The sequence below is a fragment of the Schistocerca serialis genome, chromosome 8 (genome assembly GCF_023864345.2).
Source record: "Schistocerca serialis cubense isolate TAMUIC-IGC-003099 chromosome 8, iqSchSeri2.2, whole genome shotgun sequence".
Classification (NCBI taxonomy): Eukaryota; Metazoa; Arthropoda; class Insecta; order Orthoptera; family Acrididae; genus Schistocerca; species Schistocerca serialis.
Genome location: NC_064645.1, coordinates 199892160 through 199907691, shown reverse-complemented (window position 1 = coordinate 199907691; position 15532 = coordinate 199892160). Strand labels below are relative to the sequence as shown.

Genomic DNA, 15532 nt, shown 5'->3' with positions numbered 1-15532 from the left:
GCCATCACTGTGTGGCCAGCCTGTATGGGAGGGATATTTTGGTGCCGAACGAATGAAGCAGTGTCGAAATGCAAGTACTGTTGGTGGTTAGTGGGGTTAATGTAGACAGAGATATGGATGTACCCATCGGAGATGAGGAGGCCAACATCCAGGAAGGTGGCATGCTGGTTTGTGGAGGACCAGGTGAAGTGGATGGGAGATAGGTGTTGAGGTTGTGAAAAAATGAAGATAGGGTGTCTTGGCTCTGAGTCCAGATCATGAAGATATCATCAATTAACCTGAACCATACTGGGAGTTTGGCATTTTGGAGGCTAGGAAGGTCTCCTGTAGGTTGCCCACAAACAGGGTAGCACAGGAGGATGCCGTGCAAATGCTCATGGCTGTGTTGCATATTCGTTTGCATATCTTCCCTTCAGAGGTGAAGTAGTTGTGAGTTGCGTGTCTTTTTGTTGTGCCTGTCTGCAACTTCATGTGTTACGTTTATGGTGAGTAGTAATCTATCTTTTCCTTATATTGTTAGAATTAATATCAATATTTTAACAGGTTTGCCACCTGGGACCCCTCTCACATCAAAAGGAAAATTTTATTTAGAAGTTTTTAAGTTACAAGGAGACAGTATGGCTGGCATTAGGAGGCAAATTTTCAATTATTGCTGATACACACATTTAAAAGTAGGAAAAAATTATACCTACTAGATTTCAGAACTGTCAATCTCACTACAACACTAGGAGAAAGAATGATCTTCACTACTCAAGGTTAAATCTAACTTTGGCTCAGAATGGGGTAAATTATGCTGCCACAAAAGTCTTTGGTCACTTACCTAATAGCATCAAAAGTCTGACAGATAGCCATAAAGCATTTAAAAGGAAATTAAAAGAATTTCTTAATGGCAACTCCTTCTACTCATTAGATGAATTTTTGGATATAATAAGTGGTTAATTTCCCCAAACCCCACAAAAAAGTGTCATGTAATATCTTGTATACACACCTTTTATGAACCTGACATGTTCCACATCATTACGAAGTGATGTATTCATGATCTATGGAACGAGTACTAATCTAATCTAAATCCTGAAGGAGGAAGGGAGCGATAGACTGGGGTATGTTAGAAAGGAGTAGCAGATCACTTGTACCCCAAGTTGAGAGGAACCTATCTGAAGACTTAATCTGACTGTAATCTGAAATTACATTTCAGTTTTCCTTAATTTAATAACATAATAATTGTATTTTTTTTAATTTTCAAACTTGCCTTTTGGTCACTGCTAGTCCTCTTGGTATATGAAGCCTCTCCATAGCACACCATGCAAACTGCTGTTAGCTTGATGACACTTTCTGCCAGAGGTACTAGACTGAGTACTTCACCAAATGGAAGGCGTTGGTATGTTCCGTCAAGAGCAGCCACAATCACTATCTTCCCTTTATTGGCCATATCTTCACTGAATCGCACTATGTCTGGGAACTAGCAAAGTTTTTACATTTCAGTTGGTGTAATAAGAACCATTTAACTTGAGAACAGTACAAAACAACAATGAGAAAACACACTTACAAATTGCCCTTCATCAATTCCAATGATATCATATCCACATGGATCAACTTCACATAGTCGGACAGCAGCGACAGCAGAACAAGTCTCACGATCATGAGTGAATATCCCTTCACTGCCAAAACGATCATCAAATTTGTACTTAATAACAAGACATTTGTAATTTGCAATTTGATATCTTTTAAGTCTTCGCATCAGTTCAGTTGTTTTCCCAGAAAACATAGGTCCAAGTATCACCTAATTCATGAAAATAAATACTGATTTAAAATCTCTCTTTTCAAGAAGAGGTAAAATAAAGTAAGTCAGTAATTAATATGAACATTAAAGGAAGCATTATAGGGCGTCAAACTGGTTGTGATGAAATGATTACAGTTTGATGTGATAGAACTGTCAACAATGAATATAAAATATATTTTGACATAAAATATTTAACACACCTAAAGCTGCAAAATACTAACGCGAATTCTTTACAGACGAATGGAAAAACTGGTAGAAGCCGACCTTGGGGAAGATCAGTTTGGATTCCGTAGAAATGTTGGAACACGTGAGGCAATACTGACCTTATGACTTATCTTAGAAGAAAGATTAAGAAAAGGCAAACCTACGTTTCTAGCATTTGTAGACTTAGAGAAAGCTTTTGACAATGTTAACTGGAATACTCTCTTTCAAATTCTGAAGGTGGCAGGGGTAAAATACAGGGAGCGAAAGGCTATTTACAATTTGTACAGAAACCAGATGGCAGTTATGAGTTGAGGGACATGAAAGGGAAGCAGCGGTTGGGAAGGGAGTGAGACAGGCTTGTAGCCTCTCCCCGATGTTATTCAATCTGTATATTGAGCAAGCAGTAAAGGAAACAAAAGAAAAATTTGGAGTAGGTATTAAAATTCATGGACAAGAAGTAAAAACTTTGAGGTTCGCCGATGACATTGTAATTCTGTCAGAGACAGCAAAGGACTTGGAAGAGCAGTTGAACGGAATGGACAGTGTCTTGAAAGGAGGATATAAGATGAACATCAACAAAAGCAAAACGAGGATAATGGAATGTAGTCGAATTAAGTCGGGTGATGCTGAGGGAATTAGATTAGGAAATGAGACACTTAAAGTAGTAAAGGAGTTTTGCTATTTAGGGAGTAAAATAACTGATGATGGTCGAAGTAGAGAGGATATAAAATGTAGACTGGCAATGGCAAGGAAAGCGTTTCTCAAGAAGAGAAATTTGTTAACATCGAGTATAGATTTAAGTGTCAGGAAGACGTTTCTGAAAGTATTTGTATGAAGTGTAGCCATGTATGGAAGTGAAACATGGACAAGAAGAGAATAGAAGCTTTCGAAATGTGGTGCTACAGAAGAATGCTGAAGATAAGGTGGGTAGATCACGTAACTAATGAGGAGGTATTGAATAGGATTGGGGAGAAGAGAAGTTTGTGGCACAACTTGACTAGAAGAAGGGATCGGTTGGTAGGACATGTTTTGAGGCATCAAGGGATCACAAATTTAGCATTGGAGGGCACCGTGGAGGGTAAAAATCGTAGAGGGAGACCAAGAGATGAATACACTAAGCAGATTCAGAAGGATGTAGGTTGCAGTAGGTACTGGGAGACGAAGAAGCTCGCACAGGATAGAGTAGCATGGAGAGCTGCATCAAACCAGTCTCAGGACTGAAGACCACAACAATAACAAACCAAAACAAAGTAAACTACACTGAGATGACAAAGGTCATTGGATAGTGATAAGTACATACAGATGGCAGTAGTATCGCTTACACAAGGTATAGACAGCAGTGCATTGCCGGAGCTGTCATTTGCACTCAGGCGATTCATGTCAAAAGGTTTCCAACATGATTGTGGCCACATTGAGAATTAACAGACTTTGAATACAGAGTGGTAGCTGGAGCTAGATGCACAGGTCGTTCCACTTTGTAAATCATCAGGGAATTCAATATTCCAAGATCCACAGTGTGAAGAGAGTGCCAAGAATACCACATTTCAAGCATTATCTCTTACTGCAAACAACTTAGTGGCTGATGGCTTTCACTTAATGATCGAGAGCAGCAATGTTTGCTTAGGGTTGTGCTAACAGACAAGCAATACTGTGTGAAATAACATCAGAAATCAATGTGGGACGAACAACAAACTTATCTGTTGTGACAGAAATTGGCATTAATGGGCTACCTCAGCAGATGATCAACGCAAGCACCTTCGCTAACAGCACAACATCGCCTGCAGTCTCTCTCCTGGGTTCATGACCTTATTGACCCTAGACAACTAGAAAACCATGGCCTGGTCAACTGATCATTGACTGGAAGTGGTTATGTTTGGCCAACTGGAAATCATTTGCAGCCAGTCATTAATGTCACATTCCCAAGCACAGGTGGAATTTTTTTGAATGTAAATGCGCCATGTCAGAACATGCTGGCCAATTCAAGCGAATGATTTGACCACCCAGATCACCCACCATGAATCTCATCGAACACTTATTAGATGTAATGGAGATGCCCGTTGGTGCACAGAATTCTGCACTGATAACACTTTCGAAATTATGGATGGCTACAGAGGCAGCATGGCTGAATATTTCTCCAGTGGGCATCCATCGACTTTTTGAATGCATGTTATAATAAGTTGCTGCACTATGCCAGGCAACAGGTCCAACAAGATATTACGAGGTGTCCAATGACTTGTCACCTCAGTGTTAGTGGAACACTTTATTTACCTTTTTGCACACTCTTCTATTACAACATTCATTCATATCAAAATTCAAGATAGTTAATACAAGCTCCACACAAAACAACGCATTTAAAACTGCAGCAATAGTAAAAGGGCCCAAAATAAAAAATATAATCATCAGTATAAGAATGTGACTGCTTATCACGATAGCCATCCTCTACAGTGTGCAAACTAGGTTAGTGTTTTAGAATACCATTTATTGTTCATTTTCCTTGTAGTAAAATGAGTGACAGTGAATTACAGGCACTACACAGAACTGTTCTTTAGCATAGAAATCTCATTATTTATAGTGGAAACTACTGTCAGTAGTGTCTGTGCAGAGCAGTCTTATTCATTTGCCCACCATTAAGTACTTTACAACTATGTAAACTTGCACTTTTTTTAAAGTTGATGTGCAATAAATGCAAGTCCTACATATTATGCACAAATACACTAGGCAAATTATTTGTCTATAATGTAATACAGCTTTTTGAATTTACCGTCCAGTGTAAGTTATTTACAACAAAAAAATGTGGAAAATATGGAGTGGACATAGACCTCAAGTTACGCTACAGGTCAATTATTATTACATTCTTTATTATGCATTCACATTCCCTGGCTTTGCCAACGCACAAGCAAATCATCTTCCAACCTAGGCCTTGGTCTGTGTGCCAACCCAACCAAGATGTCAAGGGAAGTGGCCCTATCTCACTCAAGTAAATTTCCATTTTAATTTTTTTCCATTGGAGATTAAGATGAACTCACAGATATCCTAAGCTTTACCCGAGTCTCCTCAATTCCACCAAATACGCATGTCTCCCTTTGTTCCAGATATAATATCACACTTTTTCTCAAGAAGAAAATTCAGTCATTGTCCAGTGTGTGTTGTGTAATTCTACTAAGTCTTGCTGTTAGCAAGGTTGGTTACTTGACATGTGTCACTCTTCCTAAGGCGAGTGCTATAAAGAAGCAGCTTTGTGAAGTGAAGGCAATCATCTTGAAGTGTTTTTTTTTTTTTTTTTTTTTTTTTTTTTTTTTTTTTTTTTTTTAAATTTTAAATTTTAATTTGACATATGGCTTAATCCATAAAGATGACTTGCTTTATTGTGGTTCCCCGTAGGTTGGATGTCATGACTGCTTAGAACCCAATGGCCCCACTAGGTGTTTTATTTTTAGGTTCCACTTAGGGATTTGTGTCAGGTGATGCAGCCATGATCCATATCACTCCCTCTCATGAGCAGAATGTTCTATCATGCTGAATTATGGTGCTTCCTGAGCTATGCTCTGCTGTTACTGTAATAAAGTCTTGGCAGTGCATACTATCCTAACCCTGACTATCAGCTGTCTGGCAAACTACAGTTCTCAAGCCTAAACATAGCTATTAACTGGATTTACATATAAAACATTAAAGAACCGGAAAGTTCAAATGTTTGTAGATTCTATGTGAAGATGTACATGAGGTATTTATCCTGCAGCCTCTGTATCTTAGATTGCTTGTTACTTGACAAAAAAGGACCACTTTCTGCTCCACAATAAATCATTTTAATCGAACTTCTGTCATAAACGTCAGATCTAAGATATTGAAAAGCTGTACATCAATCGCCAATTGTACTGATACGGCCACTTACCGATAGAATGTACCAACTACAATGTTTTAAACTGGCAATGTATAATACGTATGAGATTTGTACATATATTTTCCTGCCAGGCATTTGCTTTAAGTTTCATGTGAAAAACTCAGCGAATTAAAGGCATACAACTGGAAGCTTTTAGAACCATGTCTCTAAGATAGACGTGAATTACCCCGAGAAGTCTATTAACAGAAGTTTTAGTAACCGGCTTTAAATGATGACCCTACGAATATACCACAATCCCCTCACACAGGGATCGTGAGAATGAGTTTTGACTAATTGCTGCACGCACAGCGGCATTCGGACAATCAATCTACCTACGCTCCGTATGTGAATCGAAGGGGAAGAAACCCAAATAATTATAACAATGGATCGTACGACGTGCCTCTGCCATACATCTCATGGTAGTTTGCAGAGTATAAATGTTGATGCAGAACCGCTTAAAATTTTCAGGTGCAAGGAGAATAGCATACATCTCGTTAGCCTACCATCATCTCACTTGAACTAGTATGTGACACAGAAATTACAACAGGTGTATCAGTATAATCTTTCTGCCACGGCTCAATATGTAACTACTTTACTTCACTCACTCTTGATTTGGTTATCACTCAGAAGTATAAAAGTTTGTGCTTGGCATTTCAGCGTCATTATACCGCAGCCAAAACAGTCTACTTTCTACCCTTTACGCTTATAACGAATACGGATATTAAAAGTAAATGACCTGAATATGGCCCTTCATTTCTTCTATTTAACTCTATGGGCGAGCAAACTATTGACATTCACAGCTAGTCAGCTACATATATCAAAACACATATACACGCCACACACACCAAGTGTAAACAGATTTCCCGCTTAAATTCGCCAATTGTACATCTTTGGCTACATTGCATGAAACCTACCGACAGAAAGCCTGACATGCAAGATAAAGTAAATAGGTTCCCCAAGCTTAGGTCGAAAACACCTTTCAGTTTTCTCTAGGGAGGGCGTACACAAATGATTTATCAAAAACTTCATTCAAGATAGCTTCATATTATAATATGAAACTGTTTTGTGTTGCTATGTAGCTCTGGACATATTCGATTATACTCTAGCCGGAGTCATTGTTATTATCGTCATGATTATAGTTGTTGTAATTAGTTCTATTTATAGCCTCCAGCTGTTCGCCAATAACGTAATTACATGATTATATAAATTTATGTACAATATTTCTGCATGTTCTCACCAACACAAGAGGCGTTCCGTTTCCAAGGTAGAGAAACCGTCTCGTAACGACTAGATTTAGCACAGACAACGTCTTGTAAGAAGGCCGAGTGCAGTTCTAAGCACTAGAACAGGATTCCGAAGACGAATGCGTTGTCCCTCTTCACAGCAGATTCTTCTGACGACCTTTCTCCATTATGGTTGATATGGATGCATTCTTGAGAAGTCTTTTCATCTTCTACCTCTATATCTACATCTGCATCCATACTTCGCAAACCGCTGTCAATTGCATGGTAGGGGGCACATCCCATGATACCATGTATCACTTTCCGTTCACGTCTGAATCGCGGGAAGAATGATTGTTTCAATGCCTCTATGCGTCCTGGAATTAATATAATTTTATCCTCACAGTCCCTATCGGAGGGATGCGTATGGGATTGTAGTATTTTTCTGGTCATCATTTAAATCTGGTTCTTGAACCTTTACAAAAAGGGTTTCTCGGGATAGTTTACGTCTCTCTCAAGAGTTTGACAGTACAGTTTCTTCAGTATTTCTGTGACACTCTTCCACGGGTCAAACAAACCTATGACCATTCGTGCTGCCCCTCTTTGCATACGTTCAGTATTCCTTATTGTATCTGGTAAGGGTCCCGCACATTCGAACAATATTCTAGGGTGGATCGCAGTAGCGATTTGTAAGCAATATCCTTTGTAGATTGCGTTTCCTATTACTCTCCCAATGCTAACCGTTTTACCTACGACTGAGCGTGTGTATTCGTTACATTCCATGCACTAGGAAGTGTTACACTCAGGTATTTGAGTGATTCCAATTATTACTCACTAATACTATAGTCACAGAATAGTACAGTTTTTTCGTTTTGTGAAGTATACAATTTTACATTTCTTAACATTTAAACAAAATTGCCGATCTTTACACCAATTTGAAATCTTATCAAGCTCTGATTGAATATCTGTAGCGCTTCTTTCAGAGTGAACTTCATTATGAGTAACCATACCAACTGCGAAAAGTATGAGGTAACTATTAATATTGCGTGCAAGATCATTAATATACAACATTAACAGCGAGGGATCCAACGCACTTCCCTGGCCCACACCTGAAATTACTTCCACATCTGTCGATGATTCTCCATCGAAGATAACTTTCTGCATCGTCCCTAAAAAATAAAAAAAAAAGCCTCGATGCCGTGACAAATACGATTGTATTTCTTTATAATAAGCGTAGGTGTAACACTGAGCCAAATGCTATTCGGAAATCGAGAAATTCTTCATCAACTTGACCGTCTTGAGCTATGACTTACAGTATGTCATGTGCGAAAAGTGTGAGTCGGGTTTCTACGGGATTTTAGAATCAATGCCTCCCTGGTGTGTAATATCTTGTGTGTTGCTCGGTTTGCTACGGGCAACTACGGAGTCTATGATTTGTTTTATTTCGTGTATTGAGCTCGTTATGTGTGTCATCAATGTAGCTTGTTTAATGTATTAATAAATTGTTCCAATCAGAAACCGCCCGTAAATTACTCTGCTAACAGGTTGTGGGCCCAGGATTATAAATCGGCGTAATGTTCTAATAAATTACGAGATCACCGGTTCGGGAAAATTAGCAGCAGCGCTTGGTAATTTGGCACGACGTAATCACTAAAATCATGGTGCTAGTAAATACCAATTCACTGCCTACGATCGAAAAACTGATGGGAAGAGAAAACTACAGTACCTGGCAGTTCGCTATGTGAACATATTTAGAACAAAAACAACTGTGGGGATGCAACTAAAGTTCGTGCAGCAAGAGCCAAATTTATACTCTCCGTCCATCCGTCGATATATGTTCACTTTCAAGATACATCTACAGCAAGAGAAGCGTGGGACAAGCTAAAGCAAGTCTACGAAGATTCTGGTCTCTTCAGACGGATAGGGTTATTAAATACGTTACTGTCAACCAGACTGGAGAATTGTTCGTCAGTAGAGGAATATGTGTCAAAGATAATTTCTACGTCACAAAAATTAAATGGATTGAATTTTGAATTCAAAGAAGAGTGGATTGGGTGTATTCTGCTTGCAAGATTACCAGACGAATATAAGCCTATGGTTATGAGCTTATAAAATTAAAACGTGCCGATCACAGGAGACTCCATAAAAAAATAAACTACTGCAAGAAATAAACGCTGAAGCTTGTAATAAACAATCGATTAGCGATGCTGCTCTGCGAGTCAACAAGAAAAAGAGTGATGTAATTTCAAAAAGGGTCCCAGCTGCTATAACTGCAACAAGTACGGGCATCTGGCTAAAAACTGAAGAAAAGAAGAAAAATGAGAAAAACTACGGCCAAGACAGCCATCTACCAGACGTTTCTCACAGCAGCAGCTGCAGGTAAAGATACACGGACAGAATGGTACGTAGACTCAGGCGCATCAGGGCACATATCTAAATATCATTGTAATGAAAGTAGTGTTGAAGCATTGACAAGCTCGCAAGTTTTAATAGCAAATAATGAAAATTTATCCGTAAAAGGTATAGGATCTTTATTTGTAGATGTTCTCACTGGCAACAAGAAAGCTAGTATCAAGGTATCGGATATTCTGTATGTGCCTCAGCTAAGTACAAATCTACCATCTGTTAATAAAATAGTAGAAAAAGGTCATTCGGTTTTATTTGACAAACTAGGTTGTCGTATTTACAACATATGCAAAAATATGGTTGCTAGTGCCACATTAGCAAACGGAATGTAAAGACCAGACCAACCATATGATCGAAATTTTGAAGCAAAATCCGTATTGCAGGCAAATAGTGCAGACTTGTGGCATAAAAGACTAGGTCATCTGCATTCTGAAGCTATGGGTGTACTTTGTAATGGACTGGCTAGTGGAATATCATATAAGTGAACAATAAATACTCCCTGTGCAATTTGCTTAAAGGGAAACAAACAAGACTTCCCTTTCCACGATCTAGCTCAAGAGCCACAGAAATCCTCAAGCTAGTTCACTCAGACTTGTGTGGGGCGATGGAAACTAGATCTATTGGAGGAGCCAAATACTTCCGGACTCTAATTGATGACTATTCCAGGAAAATATTTGTATATTTCCTCAGAAATAAACATCAAGGAGCAAAACTGATACGAGACTTCAAAAATCTAGTAGAAAGGCAATCTGGAAAAATTATCTGCACTCTACACACCAATAATGGCACAGAATATATTAATGATAATCCGACATCAGATAACAGCGCCGTATACACCAGAACAAAACGGAGTGGCTGAGCATTACAACCGTACAATAGCAGAAAACACAAGATGCCTGCTCTTTGAAGCAAATTTGCCAAATAAATTCTGGGCAGAAGCAGTCTCCACTGCAGGTCCCTGACTAACGCAATAAAGAACAAGTCCCCAGAGGAATCTTGGACAAACAAGAACAAATTCTCAACAGATTTAATATGAAAGAATGTAACCCAATATGTAAACCACTGGACAGTAATCAGATGCTTACTCATGATATGTGTCCGAAAACAGAACAAGAGCAAGAAGCTATTAAGAACATACCCTATCGTGAAGCAATAGGTAGTTTAATGTATGTTCAATGAGGAACAAGGTCGGACCTAGGAATTGTTAGCCGTTTTTGTAATAATCCAGAAATACCACACTGGCAAGCAGTCAAAAGAATGTTCAGATATCTAAAAGGTACTAAAGATATGAAACTTTTGTTTTCTAAATTAGAGGACAGCCACATATTAGGTTACTGTGATGCAGGTTGGGCCAGAGATTCTGAAGACAGAAAGTCAACAACTGGATATCTTTTTAAATCCCAAGGCACAGTGATATCTTGGCAGAGTAAGAAACAGCCAACAGTGGCCTTATCTACAACTGAGGCAGAACAGATGGTTCTGACCTCAGCATGTCAGGAGGCTCTATGGCTTCAAAGGCTACGCAATACAATATGACCAAACCCCAAAAAAGACCCCATCAAACTATTATGTGACAACAAGGCAGCAATTGACCTGTCTAAGCCTAGCAGATGTAAGAGTCGAACCAAACATATAGATACAAGACACCACATCATAAGGGAAATAATAGAGTCAGCTCAAATTACTGTGCAGCAAATACCTTCAGACCAAATGCTGGCAGATATGATGACAAAATCTCTGATGAAGGCGCGCCATCATCAAATCCATGCCTCTCTGGTGTGTGAGTATCTTTTGTGTTGCTATGGGCAACTACATAAGCTATGATTTATTTTATTCTGTGTGTTGAGCTCTTTATGTGTGTAATTCACATAGATTGTTTAATGTATTAATAAATTGTTCCAATCAGAAACCGCCCGTAAATTACTCTGCAAACAGTTTCACATGATAGACCGTTTAGAAATCCACTCTGGTTGGCAAGTAGAAGATCATTCTGTTCGAAATACCTCATTATTTTTGTACTCAGAAAATATTCGAAGAATCTACAACAAATAGATGCTAAGGATGTTAGATGATACCGCTTTACGCCCCTACCCCCACGATCGTGAGGGTCTGGTACAACTTCATACTTTTTGTTCCCTGGAGCTAGAATGTAATTGTAGCCCGAAACGAACTATCGTGAGGGCTACATTGGTTCATGTAGTGCCGCCGAACGCCACTACATCGCAGCCCCGTCTATTCTGCAGTTTTGGCGGGCTTCTTTGTCTTCCAGTGCTGTTGCGTGACGTGTAGCATGGGGGAGAAAGCTATATGGGCGAAGAGGCAGCAAGCCACGTAGTTCCATTCCAGACCACTAGAGATGCTAGGGGTCAAACGAAGCTGGATTTGACCAATGAGAGCTGTCTAAACTCCAATGGTGGTTGTTTTGAAATATTCTATTGTCTTGCTCTGCACTGAAGTCTGTGGTCCTCGGTTACAGTCGTCTTTGTATTTGTTTCATATTTACATACTACTCATCTTCATTATAAACAGACTTTTTACTTTAATTTCATAAAGTTCACTGTGGAATTGAAGAGATTTCCTGCTGAAAAATGTCCACAATTAATTGTAAGGTAAGACATTTAATTTTTCATTAAATAATCTTGTAGCCTATAAATGAAATGTATTCTCTTCTATCGTGAATTAAGCAGTGTGGTTTCTGTTTGTTTATTTAAATAACTTTGATATGTCTGCAGTAGTTTTGTTTAATGAAGACTTTTATGGTTTTATTTTTCAGAATATTCAACACAACAGATTGACATTGAAATACTCCCGCAAGTTCCCCAGCTGTTCATCTGGCTATTATGTGGATTCAATGGAGGAAATTTGCAACAAGCATTTCTACAGGTTTCCAAAACAACCTCAAGAGTTGCTTCTATAGTGGAAGAGTGTTTGTAAACTGTCACCAGATATGAACTGTGCTTCTTATTTTGTTTGTGAATATCATTTTTTCTAAGAAGGTTTTATGAATAAAAGTAGGCATAGGCTAAACAGCGGTGTGTTTCCAAAACATGTGACAAGTGTTCCTTGTGAAATTGCCAAAATCGGTAGTGAATCAGGTGACACTGTTGTTAATAGTGAATAAAAAGTAAGTTTTGTTTTCATTTCACTGTTTTTATCCACCTTTCCTGCTTTTGGTACTTGATATTGATGTTTTTTGTGTTGAAGCATTTAGAGTAGTAAGATGTAGGAACCTTTTTAAGAAATTAATGGTCAGTAGTGCAAGTTTGCTGGACAGGTACTCAGAACTTATAGTCCTGAAACATAGTTGTAACAAATTTTAGAATTCTTCATTAATTAATACTGTGATAAATATTTCTTAATTGAACCTCTTTAACTGCTGCTTATTCTGTTAATAATAGGCCTTTGTGAAACCACGCAGGATTATCCGAGCGGTCTAAGGCGCTGCAGTCATGGACTATGAGGCCGATCTCGGCAGAGGTTCGAGTCCTCCCTTGGGCATGGGTGTGTGTGTTTGTCCTTAGGATAATTTAGGTTAAGTAGTGTGTAAGCTACGGGACTGATGACCTTAGCAGTTAAGTCACATAAGATTTCACACACATTTGAACATTTTTGACGTTTATGACCAGCAGATGGAATGCTACAGAGCCTGATTCAGAAGTATGAAATGGACATGGAAAGTAATTTTACATGTTGTGGACCTTGCTGTGGTAAATAATATTCCAAGAAAAGAACAGAAAGATTTGCTACACTACAAATTAGAGGTAATGGATAATTTGCAATACTACATTATTTTATCTTTACATTAATGTTATTTGATATTGTGTAATTTGACATAGATATTTGAAATTATGTTCTTTGATATTATTATATGTTTCTAGGTAGCAGAAGGACTGCTTGCAGTTCCACCTGAGGTTAGAAGGGTATTAAGTGACAGTGAACAAGAAGGAGATGCACTTCCTGCAGCCAAAAGGTCTAAATTCTTTAATCAACCTGCAAAGCTTCCATACAGTGACAAGCGCTGTGATGGATATAAACATTTTCCAATTTCTGATGATATTCCAGCACCACACATTTGCAGATACGAGCCATGCAAAAGTCGCAGCAAAATGCGGTGCGAAAAGTGTAACGTATACTTGTGCCTGTCGAAGGACAAGACATGTTTTAAGGACATTCATGTTCCTCCCAAACAGAAACAAAGAAGACAAACATTCATTTAAAACAGCTACAACAAGAGTTTTGTACATTTCTGTATAGTTTTATAGGCACAATAAATGATGCGTTCTCTAAAGTATTTTGTGTTAATATTATAACGATCGTGACAGTACCGCCCCCAGAAATTTTTTATTATTTTCCTAGTTACATTTAAAACTAAACAAATATGGAGAAGCATTGGGAAATGAAAATCACTTTTCAAAAAATCTTCAGGTCGTAAAGGGATATATTCCATTCGTCATAAGAATAAACCTGATGTAAACATTGCACTATGTATTCATATGCATTTGCTGGAACCTCATTGGATTTCTGTATAATGTGGGACTGCAGCCAAGCTGTCTCGAGTAGTGTCAAGTACGATAATAATGGTATGTGCGTTAAGCGTACATCGACTTAGCGATAACACGGGGCAACGGCTTTACTGGCGTATTTAACTTAGACATCACTGGCTGAGTAGCTGTTACCGCTAGCCCGCAGTGACGTGGCCAGCTGCAGTCACACGTAAAAAGAGAAGCAATACAGCTTCAAATGTCATTTAATTTTTAAGTAAAATGAAATAATACACTGCAAATCTCCCATAATACGCTCCTTAGATGAAAACCTCAATATGTTGTCGTATTTAGCTAATGTCCTATTGTAATTAACAATGATGAAAATTCCTGACTTAACCACAGGGTATTTTTCTGCATAAGCTGTGTGTAACGTAAGAGTGTATTGAAGGAGTTCACCGTATAGTTAAATATTGAAGCCACTGATGGTATTAATTACAGTCACTTGTCTGGTAATTCTTAGCACCTTCCTTAACTGAATCCGATAAATACATTTCAGTTCTGGAAGTGTCACCTGCTACATTGATAACGAGCCTATCAACAACAGAATCCACGAAGCCAACCACGCGCAGCATTTTCTCATCTTCTTTTATGACAAGCCGTTCTATATCCCACCAGCATTCGGCACTGACATATGAAAAAGCAGCATGCATTAGTTCCAGTTTGTCTTGTTACTTCTTGGCCCAAATCCCGCAGCTTGGCTCAAGATCAGCTCTGTTGGGTTCATATTGTAATGGTACAGTAGCAAATGTGAAAATGCAGCACTTGTATGATGTGCTCGGTGCCGTGAAAATTATGTTTCTACGATACTTATGTACCTCTGCGCTATAAAATGATGGACACTCGGCGCGGTGGCTGTTGGGAGCGACCATAAAGGCATTTCCCATTTACAGTTGCTCCTATCAGCCACTGCACTGAGTATAAACTTTGTTTGTGCGAGTAATAAGACACTGTGAAACGATAGCATATTCTACATATGGAGTGTAGAAGTACATTCAAAATACAAATAAGGTCATACTTCGGAGTTAATTGTTCTGCTATAAATTGGAGCAGCAAATAAATGTCTTCCAGATTGATAAAACATTCCCGAGTTGACAGCCGGGTCAATGCGTCCTTATCTGGCAATGTTTCAGCAAGTTTTGTACTTGCCATCTTCAAGCAAGATACTTCAAGAAAGCCTTCATTCTCATCTGCAAGATTGTAAAAAAAAGTGCTTAGCTTTGAATGTATTAAAATGAGCATGAAATCCACAAAAAAAAAAAAACTTGTGAAATGAAGTAGAATCGATGAAAAGCATCAGAATTCAGGAAATATGTGTCAAGAATGCAGATATATTTGTAATCAGTTCCTTTTGAACTTAAACACACCATGTCACAATTATTCATTTCCCAACTTAAACAATTTTCGGTGATACAATTACTCTGTTACTGTCAACCGTTTATATTACATTGCACTGAGAGTTCATGATAATATTTATCTTTTTTTTATTTCTTAATCCACCTGT

At 38.4% G+C, this 15532-nt stretch overlaps 1 protein-coding gene across 2 annotated transcripts in view; it reads right to left on the bottom strand.

The window, feature by feature from the left end:
• Window positions 1–6731, bottom strand: part of LOC126416638 (thymidine kinase, cytosolic-like) — a 36077-nt gene extending 29346 nt beyond the window's left edge. For both annotated transcript variants that reach the window (XM_050084407.1, XM_050084406.1), the window contains exons 1-3: window positions 6598–6731; window positions 1547–1780; window positions 1250–1459 (exon numbers count right to left, since the gene is read on the bottom strand). In XM_050084407.1, the coding sequence (XP_049940364.1) occupies window positions 1250–1459; window positions 1547–1780; window positions 6598–6615 (462 nt within the window). In that variant the 5' untranslated portion in view covers window positions 6616–6731. The remainder of the gene's footprint in view (window positions 1–1249; window positions 1460–1546; window positions 1781–6597) is intronic.
• Window positions 6732–15532: the final 8801 nt, after the last annotated feature.